General features: G+C 47.5%; 2 protein-coding genes across 2 annotated transcripts; both read right to left on the reverse strand.

Annotated features, from left to right (window-relative positions):
- tmem200b (transmembrane protein 200B) lies at positions 1-3,321 on the reverse strand. Its single transcript, XM_052070042.1, has 2 exons — positions 3,219-3,321; positions 1-1,659 (listed from the first exon to the last, which is right to left on the reverse strand). The coding sequence occupies exon 2, from the start codon at positions 1,627-1,629 to the stop codon at positions 550-552; it is 1,080 nt and encodes a 359-aa protein (XP_051926002.1). The 5' UTR covers positions 1,630-1,659; positions 3,219-3,321; the 3' UTR covers positions 1-549.
- A 3,321-nt stretch (positions 3,322-6,642) lies between these two features.
- LOC127603583 (proline-rich protein 2-like) lies at positions 6,643-10,826 on the reverse strand. Its single transcript, XM_052069939.1, has 2 exons — positions 10,137-10,826; positions 6,643-8,868 (listed from the first exon to the last, which is right to left on the reverse strand). The coding sequence occupies exon 2, from the start codon at positions 8,831-8,833 to the stop codon at positions 7,457-7,459; it is 1,377 nt and encodes a 458-aa protein (XP_051925899.1). The 5' UTR covers positions 8,834-8,868; positions 10,137-10,826; the 3' UTR covers positions 6,643-7,456.
- Positions 10,827-12,123: the final 1,297 nt, after the last annotated feature.

Consider the following 12,123-nt stretch of genomic DNA (forward strand, 5'->3'; position numbering starts at 1 on the left):
GACGCAGGCGTGGCCGCGCTTTTTAATGCGGTGGTTTTGACAAAGGGCCAAGACATAGCCAGCGATCGTCCCGTCGGCGCCGCTAATATTGCTTCGTATACATTTAGAGCACACAACAGGCATCCACAGAGACAAGAACGACAGAGACGCGGAGATTGAAGGTGGACAGGGAGTGCCGGGTCGCCGTAGCAACGGTGACCTCACCGACGGCCGTTTTTGACCCGTCCGTTGTTCTATTGGATCACAAAGCGGTCTGGGCGGGGGGCATACTTGAAGAGCCGGGAGGACCCTCCTCATAAATACCGGGAGACGTTCAGCACGAGCCCCCCCCCCCCCCCCGCAGGGAAACAATCTCATTGCCGACAAGCTAATTCTGCGTTAGCAACCAGCAAACAAACGTGGCGAGTTGACCGAAGTACAACTTGGCGTGTCCCGTTTCGATACCGACGTCGTGAGTTGCGACAATCCGCCAGTTTTTGGGGGGGTGGGGAAGAAACGTTTCAATCGAAAGAGGAGTCGTAACTTTTTTGGCTAACTCTTAAGTGTTCCTCACTGGAAAGGTCCCGAACCAAAGCTCTTCTCGCCCCGCGGACAGCGCCGCTCCAAGCGCTCCAGCAGTTGGTCCACAGAGTCCTCTTTGTTCTCCAGCTTCAGGTAGCGTCTCCCGCCGGCCGGGTCCAGCCGAGGCCAGCTTCCGTGCGCCAGCTCTTCGGAGGCATCCGCGACCTGTCCGCCAACGTCGATGCTAACCCGCGAAAGAGCTTCTCGTCTCGTAAGCGGTTGATGGTAAAGTGCTTCCCCCGCGCACGCCAAAGCGGACCGAGCCTCGTCCGCTTTAGTCCTGTAGCTCATACTATGGCAGCGGCGAGGCCGCCCGGCGGCCGGAATGTCCGCGTCGTCCGCCCCCCGAGCGGACACCGAGCCGGCGGACATCGGGCGGCGTTTGACCTTTGCGAGCGGGGCGTCGGGTCGGGTGTTCAAGATCGGCGCCCTGAAGTCCACTTGGCTGCACTCTTGCCGGTCGACGCCTCCCGAGGCGTCCCGCCGGCGGTCGACGGGCCCCGCCGCTCGCCGGCGGTCGAAGCTGTTGAGTTGTGCGGCGGGCAGAGTGCTGACCCAGTGATGTTTGGACAGGAAGTTGGCCGCCGCCATTTCTCGCAGGTCGGCCGAGGGAACGGCGGCGGACACGGAGCAGATGACGCTGCGCATCTGAGCGAGCAGCACCTGAGTCTCTCTGTCGCGGTTCTCATACAAGACGGTGTTGGCGCAGATGAGGATGAAGAGTCCCACCCCCATGACGACGGGACCCAGCAGCTTCATCCGCTCGCTGACCGACGACGGGAAGCCGTGGCCCCCCCGGCTCCGATCCCCCGCCGGCTGGGACACGCCGTCGCCCTCCGCCGCTCCCGCCGCGGGCCGGCGCGACATTCGGTATCCCGCCACAGCCAGAGCCGCGCCCATCGTGACCACCACCACCCCGAGCGCCAGGAAGGCTCCGGCTAGAGAACGCAGGCGAAGCTTGCCTCGGATGGCTCCGCCCTTCTTCTTTCGAGCGCGTAAGCTAAAGCGAGGCCTTCGCCGGCGGGAGGGCGACGGTGAGGTCGCGCCTCCGGCGTCGAGCGTCTTCATGGTGTGGCGATGGATTCCCTGCTCAGAGACCTTCGGAAGCAGAAAAAAAAAAAATCACAAATCCAAAGCGCCGCTTCGGATAACACCAAGGAGAAAACACGGCATCGGACGTCCCTTTAAAGCATGTCCAAAGTCCGGCCCGCGGGCCAAATCCGGCCCGCGGTCGAATTTCATCCGGCCCTCGGCCCCCGTCATAAAATCAGTGCCGTCTGGCCCGCAGGTTGGGTGCAATGGAACACGTGTTGCATTGACTGAGGTCTCGTAGACTGGTGAGTGATGTTTCATAGAGTACTGCTTCCCTCTAGTGGCTAAATGAGTAATAGCATTCACTAAATGAGTAATAGCATTTAGACACTAGAGGGCATCACTCGCGAGTTAACAAGACATCACTCCGTGTTTATATTGACTGATATGTCATATTTCAAATTCCTGTTTCAAATGAACCGAAAGACATTCTGAAGATTGTTGAAATTAAAATAAAAATGGAAATGTGAAACAGACTGGCTTACTAAAATTTGTTGAACAATATTGTTGTTCAATGTAAAGAATGTCAGCCAAGGTCGGCCCCCCGACATTTTACCACATAAAATCTGGCCCCCTTGGCAAAAAGTTTGGACACCCCTGCTTTAAAGTGTCAACGGTGACGCCGCTAACGGCTTACTTTTTGTTCCGCTTTTAGGAAAACGAGATGACTCGATTGCCCCCCCCCCACCCCCCCGCCCCCCACGCTGAGACTCATTCATTGTTGTTACCGTCATCAGGGGTCCCCAGCCAACGGTGCCTGGACCGGTTGACGGGGCCCCGCCCATTTCATACCGGGCCTCACCGATGAAGACGACGAAAAAAGAAGAAAAAGTCCAGGCAAAGGTTAGATAATGATCATCACGATGTACCTTCCGCATGGCGAAAGGCAAAGTCCTCGTTGTGCGTGGCACCACGCGTAGCCGTCATAGAGCCTCACCATTTGGGGGCCCGCTGAAGTGGTCCAATTCCGCTTCACCGGGTCCCAAATGATGACGAGCGCACACGAGCGGAGGGAGAACGTGCAAACTTCACTCAAGAAGGTCCACGCCGAAATTCGAACCAAAGCCGGAGAACTGCGTTGCAGTCGTGGCATCCTCGTGCATTTTTGTTCTCGGGGTTTCGAAATATATTAGAATTTGATTGGTCTCCGTGCCCCCCCCACCACACACCCCCACCTCCTGTACATATGAAAAAAAACCCCATCACTGATTCATACAGCTCATCTGCTGTTTTCTGCCAGGGAACAGGAAGCCGGGCTATTGGCCAGATCGCTCCCGCCGAGCCACCGGTTGAAGGATCGGCGCTGGGGAAAAGGCAAAGTGCGGAGCCGGTTGAGATGTGACTTGAAACGAAGCCAAATTCGGAAGAAAGAAACATGCGGCACGTTTAGCGGTCGAGCCGAGGAATGCGCCGCGCGCCGCTGCGGCCACGGGGCATCGTGACATCCATTGAACATTTTCCCGAAGAAAAGCCAGCTGCCGCATGGAGCCTCGGCGGACCAGTGCAATCCGCGCGATCCGCGCGCCCGGGCCGTCGCATTCAACAGTCCACTTCTGCAAACTTGCCTGTATTCCGTGATTGCCGCCGCAGCCTGCTCATGCTTGCAAGACACGGACCATCCCGGTCGTCAAGGACGCGGATTGTCTCGAATGCGAGGCGTCAAATCCATGCGGCGCCCCTCCACCCCAGTCCTCCTCCTCCTGCCCGCCACGCGCGTTCACAGCCGAGAGGACGGGAGAGGACGCGGAGTTGACTCCCGCATCTCCTCGGCAGTGTGCGACACAAAGTTCTTTTCATCCCGAGGAGGCTGACGTCCGGCGGGGAGCCGCTCTGAAGTCGGGCTGCATCGCAGCCGCGCTTCCAGAGAGAGAGAGAGAAAATGAGCTGCCCCCTTCACAATAAAAGCCGGGCCCACAAAATCAAGTGGGTGCGGAAGGAGTCTGTTCAGGAGCAGGGAACGCTGGGGAAGGGACCTTTGCGGGGAAACTTGATGTTCAACGAAGGACAAGGTCCTTGTCGTGAACAAAACCCAAATTCTTCAAACTAAAATGCAAAGAAACGTCAGCGTCAAAGGAAATCCCAAAAGCCAGGCACCGTTCTGCCCCAAAACGCTTTGAGCTTCTTCCTTCAGAATGATGTATGTATATGCACGTCACTCTGAAATGCAAATCACAGACACGATGTCACTGGCGTCAACAGATTGAAAAAGGAGTCGAGTTGAAGTGGCCGTTCAAATCTTGCAACATTGACACGCGTGTCATGTGAGCGTGCTTGGCCTGGCGTCCAACGGCCAACGAAAAAAATGACGTTTTTGAGCAGAAAAAACGACATAGTATAGTAAGGCGTTTTTGCGCCTTACTATGGTCTAAAACATATGGTCTAAAAACGACCATATGTATATACTATACTATACTATGTCGTTTTTTTCGTCTAAAAGCGCCGTACAATACATGGTCGGTTTTTTTTTCATCTAAAAACGCCTTACTATACATGGTCGTTTTTTTCGTCTCAAAACGCCTTACTATACATGGTCGTTTTTTTCGTCTGGAAACGCCTTACTATACATGGTTGTTTTTTCGTCGAAAAACGGCTTACTATACATGGTCGTTTTTTTCGTCTGAAAACGCCTTACTATACATGGTTGTTTTTTCGTCGAAAAACGGCTTACTATACATGGTCGTTTTTTTCGTCTGAAAACGCCTTACTATACATGGTCATTTTTTTCATCTGAAAACGCCGTCTATACATGGTCTTTTTTTGAGGCTCAAAACGCCTTACTATACATGGTCGTTTTTTTCGTCTGAAAACGCCTTACTATACATGGTTGCTTTTTCGTCTGAAAACGCCTTACTATACATGGTTGTTTTTTCGTCGAAAAACGGCTTACTATACATGGTCGTTTTTTTCGTCTGAAAACGCCGTCTATACATGGTCTTTTTTTGAGGCTCAAAACGCCTTCATGGTCGTTTTTTTTTCATCTAAAAACGCCTTACTATACATGGTCATTTTTTTTCGTCTAAAAACGCCTTACTATACATGGTTGTTTTTTCGTCGAAAAACGGCTTACTATACATGGTCGTTTTTTTCGTCTGAAAACGCCGTCTATACATGGTCTTTTTTTGAGGCTCAAAACGCCTTCATGGTCGTTTTTTTTCATCTAAAAACGCCTTACTATACATGGTCATTTTTTTTCGTCTAAAAACGCCTTACTATACATGGTCATTTTTTTTTCATCTAAAAACGCCTTACAACACGGTTGTTTTTTTCGTCTAAAAAGGCCTTACTATACATGGTCGTTTTTTTCGTCTAAAAACGCCTTACAATACATGGTCGGTTTTTTTTTCGTCTAAAAACGCCTTACTATTCATGGTCGTTTTTTCGTCTGAAAACGCCTTACTATACATGGTCGTTTTTTCGTCTGAAAACGCCTTACTATACATTGTCGTTTTTTTCGTCTGAAAACGCCTTACAATACATGGTCGTTTTTTTTTTCGTCTAAAAACGCCTTACTATACATGGTTGTTTTTTCGTCGAAAAACGGCTTACTATACATGGTCGTTTTTTTCATCTGAAAACGCCGTCTATACATGGTCTTTTTTTGAGGCTCAAAACGCCTTCATGGTCGTTTTTTTTCATCTAAAAACGCCTTACTATACATGGTCGTTTTTTTCGTCTAAAAAAAGCCTTACTATACATGGTCGTTTTTTTTCGTCTAAAAACGCCTTACTATACATGGTCATTTTTTTCATCTGAAAACGCCGTCTATACATGGTCTTTTTTTGAGGCTCAAAACGCCTTACTATACATGGTCGTTTTTTTCGTCTGAAAACGCCTTACTATACATGGTCGTTTTTTGAGGCTCAAAATGCCTTACTATACATGGTCTTTTATTTTAGGCTCAAAATGCCTTACTATACATGGTCGTTTTTTTCGTCTAAAAACGCCTTACTATACATGGTCGTTTTTTTCGGCTAAAAACGCCTTTCTATACATGGTCGTCCGTGGTCGAAAGTGGAAGGCCCGAGTTCAGAAAGAGACGCACACGGGGACAAGAAAATGCAAACGAGGTCAACATTTTATTTTTAAGAGCATATTTTACAAATTGGCTTCTTGTCAAAAACACAAAAAATCCAAACAGCTTCAATTTATTGGTTGGAATTAGCACCCCCCCCCCAATCAAAACATTTACATGGATGCGATTAGGGAACACTATCAGCCATTAAAATACGTTTTTTAAACGTTTGTGACCCAACAATTAACTCATTCAATACCAGCCAATTCTGGAACAAGTCTGAAAAGACGTTTAAAAACGTCTTTGGGAGTGAATGAGTTAAGAATAACAACACATAATCATGACATGAAAAAATATTTAACAACTGCATGTCAAAGATTGAGGAAAGTGGCGAACGCATTAATAAAACTTGAAAACAAATGGGGAAGGGGTTGCTAGGGTTGGGAAAAGTCCAAGTAGAAAACAAGTCTTTATGGCAGGAAGGCGTTTGAAACAGAACTTTCTTTTTGTCAAGCAATATGTGCGACCGAAACCCAGCGGGTAATAAAAACAAACCAAAAAATTAGAGGTACATTCAAAGCTTTGGCTATTAATGGAGAAAAAAATTAAGACCATATTCACACTGCCAGCCAATTTATTTTTTTTGCCTTGATGTAACTTTTTTTTTAATGGATTGTGAAGAGTATTTTTTCCTCCCAAATCCAACCGTTTTCTGTATGTGGATAAAAATCCAATGCGACGACTGTCTGGATCGCCAGGTGGCACTCAATCGGCTTCACCTTCATCAAAGGTGAGCTATGTGTTGCACGGGGGCCGGCGTCACAAACTAGGAATGAACTACCCCCGATCAAGACTGTCAGCTTCAAGTGAACATTGCTGGCGACAGTTATTGAGGCGCGCAGATTATCATCGATGCTGCACGGCATTCTTGAGCTGACGTCTCCATCAAAAGACAAAATGCCATATTTTGAGTGCACGAGTGCCACGTCACAGACGCATTCCGTTCACAGAAGTTGCATTTGTTTTTGTAACAACTACATAAAATTAGTTTGGGGTGGGGGAATCAGAAATGGGCCCTGCAGTGTGAACGTAGACTAAGACGGCCATAAAATGGACTACCAGGCATGACATCATGTTTTCCACCAGACTAGAAATTGATGGAGGAAAATTAAAAAAAAAAGCACAAAAACATTAACGATACTTTTTTTAAAAATGGGGAATTCAACAAAATACACCGTTGGTGAAGTATTATATAGTGGGTGTGTTCGCAGGGAGCTGAAAATCAGATATTTTCCCCAAGTGTGAAAACCAACCCTTTACAGTCATCTGAGGGTTAAAATCAAAACATGTGCTGGTGGGGAGAATACTTTTTACGGCTTAAAAAAAATAAAATAAAAGTTTTCAAACTCACTGCTTACAAATGAGTTAGTGTGGATTTCTGGGTGTTAAAAAAGGCAAAGATTCCAAAGACTTCATTGCGTACAGTATATATATATATATTTTTTTGTCACTATTGTGTCCTGATCGCCACGGAGACAACGCGCCTGAATCGAGTGGTGTCACTTTCAAAACTAAAATCTTCTGTGAGGACTAAAGAGGAGCAATCAAAAGTCATGATAAAAGAATCCAACAGATAAACATGGAAAAAGTAAAAGTCGAAGAGTTTCTAGTAGGACTTGATGAGAAAGAAAAGGATTAGTCTGTAGTAGGATATCTAAGTGAACAGACTGCAATATTGCCTACAAGTGAAGCACCTTGACGGATTGTTCATCAAGCGCGCCAGTTGGAAACTTACGATGTCACTGCGAGGGATTGCCCCCCCTCCTCGGAGGCGGCGCGTTCTTCCTGTTGCTGAGCGGGGGCGCCGTCCTCACGCACTCCCGCCTCCTGTTCCTTGCGCTCCTCTGCAGCGTTGCCGGAATGGTTCCGGGGACCGTCACCCAGCGGAGCCTCGCTTTGGACTTTCTTGTTGCTCGAGTTCTTGGGGCGCCCCCTTTTGCGCGGCGTGCCATCCTCACCCGTTGTCAACCGAGGGCGCCCCGGGGGGCGCGGTGAGGCGGGATTGCGCAGGTGGGCACCTCGTTTGGATTCAGACTTGCGCGGCCGACCCGGCGTTCGGCGGGGGGGCGCCGGAGCCCCCTCCGGAGGATCAACCAGAGGATACTTCCTGGGCCTCCCCAGGGGCTTCCACACTCTGGGTTTAGCAGGTTCGCCGCGAGAGGCGGAGGGGTGCTTCCTGGGTCGGCCTCTTTTGCGCGGGGGTCCGTCGTACGAGGCGCCGGGACGTTTTGCGGCGTCCGACTTGCGCGGACGTCCTCTACTTCGACGAGCGGCCGGTGGTGCCCCTGCGGCCCCGGGGATGGGATGCTTCCTGGGCCTCCCAAGGGGCTTCCACACTCTGTTTTGGGAGCCTTCCGACGCCGGCAGAGGGTATTTCCTGGGTCGGCCCCTTCCGGAAGGTACTTTCTTGGGTCTTCCACGCTTCCCGGTTTTTCTGGGGAGGCGCATGACCAGCCTGGAGGGCGGGATCTGCTTTCTGCGGGGACGTCCCGCTTGGAAGATCGCCAAAGACATAGCAGGCTTCTTGTTGACGGAGCCTTTGGGTCGGCCCCTCCCTCTTTTGGGGCCATCGCTAGCGGGCGCCAAGCGCCGCTCGGCGCTACTTTTTCTCGGGCGCCCTCTGCCCCGCGGGGCGGCGACCCCGTTGGGCGAGTTGTCATCGCCAGCTAGCTCAACGCGGGGCACCTGTTTGGCTGAGTCATGGGTGCGACCCGCTTCATCACTGTCTTCTTCGCTCGTGAGATTCTCGGCCTTGCGCTTGCCGGATCCTTTGGGGCGCCCTCTTCCTCGTTTGGGCGTGTCTGAGCCATTGTCATCGGGCACCTTCTCAGCCAAACGCTTGCTCCCGGAGCCCTTTGGCCGGCCCCTCTTCTTGGGCACGTAATCTTCACCGCTGCTTATGTTGTCGAAGCCCAGTGCGGGGCTGCTGTTGGCGATGCCGGAAACAATCTCCATGAGGTTGACGTCGGGAACGGTGATCTGGAGCTTCTTGGAACCTTTGGGTCTTCCCCTGCCCCTTTTCACGAAAACGCTGGCAGAAAGGTCCTCGCTGGACTCCTGTTGGTTCGGAACTTTGCCTTGCTCTTCAACCACTGTCTGCTCTTCCATGCCGTACGCACAGACTGTTTCGGTTAAATTGCCATCTGTGAAATACAAATGTCAAATGTTGGCATCTCTTAATGATTACGGTGAAGCAATTCGAATTACGGAACCCGATCATGAATAATCATCAACGTCCTCTAAAGAGGTTTATGTATGTACACACACACACACTTTCAATTTATCTGTAAAGAAAACCGTATACATTATTTCTGTGTAAAGTGGTGCCAGTTCATGCTTGAGGGGGAACTTGTGTGGTATCAAGTGGAATAACTTTAAAATGTTTTTTTTTAATTTACAAAAATGTAAATTAATGTATGGCTCCCAGCCCTCTTCTATGTCAACGAATGGCAGAGTACATCCTGAATGGCGCTGCCCTCTGCTGGCCATTGTGTATTATTTCATTTGTCAAATAGTTCATTAGTAATATTTAAGAGATTTTTTTTAATCGCATCGTGCAAATGATTAATTTAAAAATTAAAACACCAATCATATCTTAATTTCACATATTACATACACAATTACTAACTGTAACCCGTCGTAAAATTCATTTTTTGCCATAAAGTACAATTTCGGCAAACTAAATAATCCTTATCAAAATAACGTTGATTTTAAAAAAACACGACCACAGCGCAAGAAAATCTGCACTCTCGTCAAATATTTAAATAAAGCAATTTAGGAGCATAACAAACATAATATCTAGTTAAATATAGAAACGCTACGTTTAACAGAACGGGCTTCGTCATTTAAATATTTTGTTTTCACTCTTATAACCATTTTGCAGCCACGAAAATTGCACAATCGCTGGCTTATTAATTTAATAAACTGCATTAAAAAGCTAAAATATTGGGAGAAAAAAACCCTTAAGTGTAAAATACGAAAAATTAAGCAAAGAGGTCGTTTTACTAAATTTGCTCGCGTCGTCCTTTCTAGGAGGGTGTGTTTATCAGGGACCGGCTAATTCCTGGATATTCATCTTAAAATGGCGGGAAGGTGAAGCAACATTCAAGTGGTACCCCAAACACCGATTATCCTTCACAATAACCCACCGCGTGCAATATAAAATCTATATTCGCCGCGCTGTTGGAATAATCAACACACGAAACGAAAAAAATCGCCAGAATCCGAGACCTTTTTCGCTGAGAAACCCGGCCATGCCAGTCTATCATGTTACAACAAACAATCAGTATGCTTTTATGGAACGGATTCTTTTCCAGGCGATAGCTCGTTTCAAAATCGGCGAGGAGGATTGTGGTGAAGCTAGCAAACGTCGCCGTTTAAAATAGCGCATTCGACCCACTCTTCGTCTTACCTTTAATTTGTCCTGAAGATGACTTTCGATTGATTTTGCACAAAATCTCACATGAAAATGTCTTCGAGGGAAACCCCCAAAATGCGCCAAATATTGTCGCTGTGATGGCGGTAATAAATTTGCTATCGCTTCCGGCAGTGCATCCATTATAATTGATCCGGGTAGGAAGGAAAGGGTGCGTCGTTTGGTTCCTACTTCTTTTTTTTTTTTTTTTTAACTAAAACCAACGTACAATAACAGTTCTGGGTCATTAATTTGAATAACGATTCCAAAGTTATTTTTTATAAAAGAGTAATGTAATATTCCTAAAGAAAAACTTAATGGTAAAAACAGACTGGCGACAATAGAACAAAATCCAACGTGTTTTTTCTCCCTCCGTATATGCATACACACATGCACACGCACACACGCGCAAATGTGGGTATAGATCTTTTAAAAAAGTATTCTTTATTTTAATATCTGCGTAGACTCTCAGTCATCCAGGTCGCCTACGGTAAAATTGCATCAATGTAAAACAAATTCAAGAGTTTAGTATTTATTCTTGTTTTCTGAAAATCTTCTTGTATGACTCAGGTAAACACTGTATGTTTATCAGTCTAATGATGTGGGCAATGGATGTCCAGCCGCATCTGCATCATTTGAAGGACAATGCCAGACATATTCAATTGGAGGTGCTCAAATGTGGCAGCGGGAAAATGAAACACACACACCAGGAGAGGGACTGGATGATGACTCCCCCCCCCCCAAAACGATCCCTCCATCCCTCCGCGTGCACTTTGCCATGGTAACCAGACACAGTGCTCCCAATGCAGCCGGTTAATGTTTTTTTTCAGCCAGCCAGAGAACGATCTGGGTACTAATGTATTTCAGTCTGACTTGGGATGCGCAAATGCACTGGCCGCATATCGCATATGTTAGTCTACCATCACAAAAAAAATTAATAATAATAATCTACTTGTGTCCCTAAAAGGTGTAGAGAAAATGGATGGAGTGTGTCATTCTAATTTCTCTGTCTCAGGCATGATCATGTGCAAAAAAGGTAAAATGTGCATGTAATATATTTTATTTTGGACCCGGATTATAAATCATTCTCATTAAAAAAAAATATATGGCATGATGTGTTCTTTGTTCATCCCAGAACTACTGGTAGCTATAAAACACCACTGGGTGTCAGCCATGCTCCCCTCGTTCCCTCTCCATTTGGTATTCTCAAAGAGTGAGTAGTTTTACCTGAATTTAGTTTTATCTGAGGTTCACAAAATTGGACAATCCCTGATTAAGTGACTTTAAAACACAACTGGGAATGTAAAGAAAGGCTTTATGATTCCCTTAACATGATTTTGATGCGGCAAAATCGCTATAAAATGTGAAGGATTTGGGAGTGGACCACCATGAATGTCATAGATGGTGATGAAAAGTGGCCATCCGAGTGGAAACCTTGGCGTCGGTGTCGCTGAGCTCAATCAACAGGCGAGACGTTTCAAGACCGGGCGCTTCGCTTTATTTGCAGCTTTGAATCATCAGACACTCTGCGCGGTCATTTAACGGCACGAAAAGGAATCACGCACGCACGCAAATAATAACAAAAAATGAGAGTGAAGCATACGACTGAAGTTACCTCATTCCGCTTGGCTGGGGGTGCAAATCTACGCTTCAATATCAGCTCGTACCTTCTTCCTGGAGTTAACGTGCAGATGGAAACAAGAATGACGGAACTAGAAAGACAAACACATGAGTGAAAGCGAAGACCGTTTACTTTTCAGACTTAATGTATATAGTCTGAAGATAAAGGACTTTGGTTTCTTTGCTTTATGGCCGACAGCTCCTGTTGAGGAATTTTCGCTTGACCTGAGATGACTTTAAGCGTTGTCATGTTGAAGAGAGAGACATGTCAGTGATACGCAATATTTCCTGTTGGAAGCGCAAGCAAGGCCAACCTAACAGCTAATGCCCCCACGGACATCCACGCCATCTCTCCCGGTCCTTT

The sequence above is a fragment of the Hippocampus zosterae genome, chromosome 7, assembly GCF_025434085.1.
Source record: "Hippocampus zosterae strain Florida chromosome 7, ASM2543408v3, whole genome shotgun sequence".
NCBI lineage: Eukaryota > Metazoa > Chordata > Actinopteri > Syngnathiformes > Syngnathidae > Hippocampus > Hippocampus zosterae.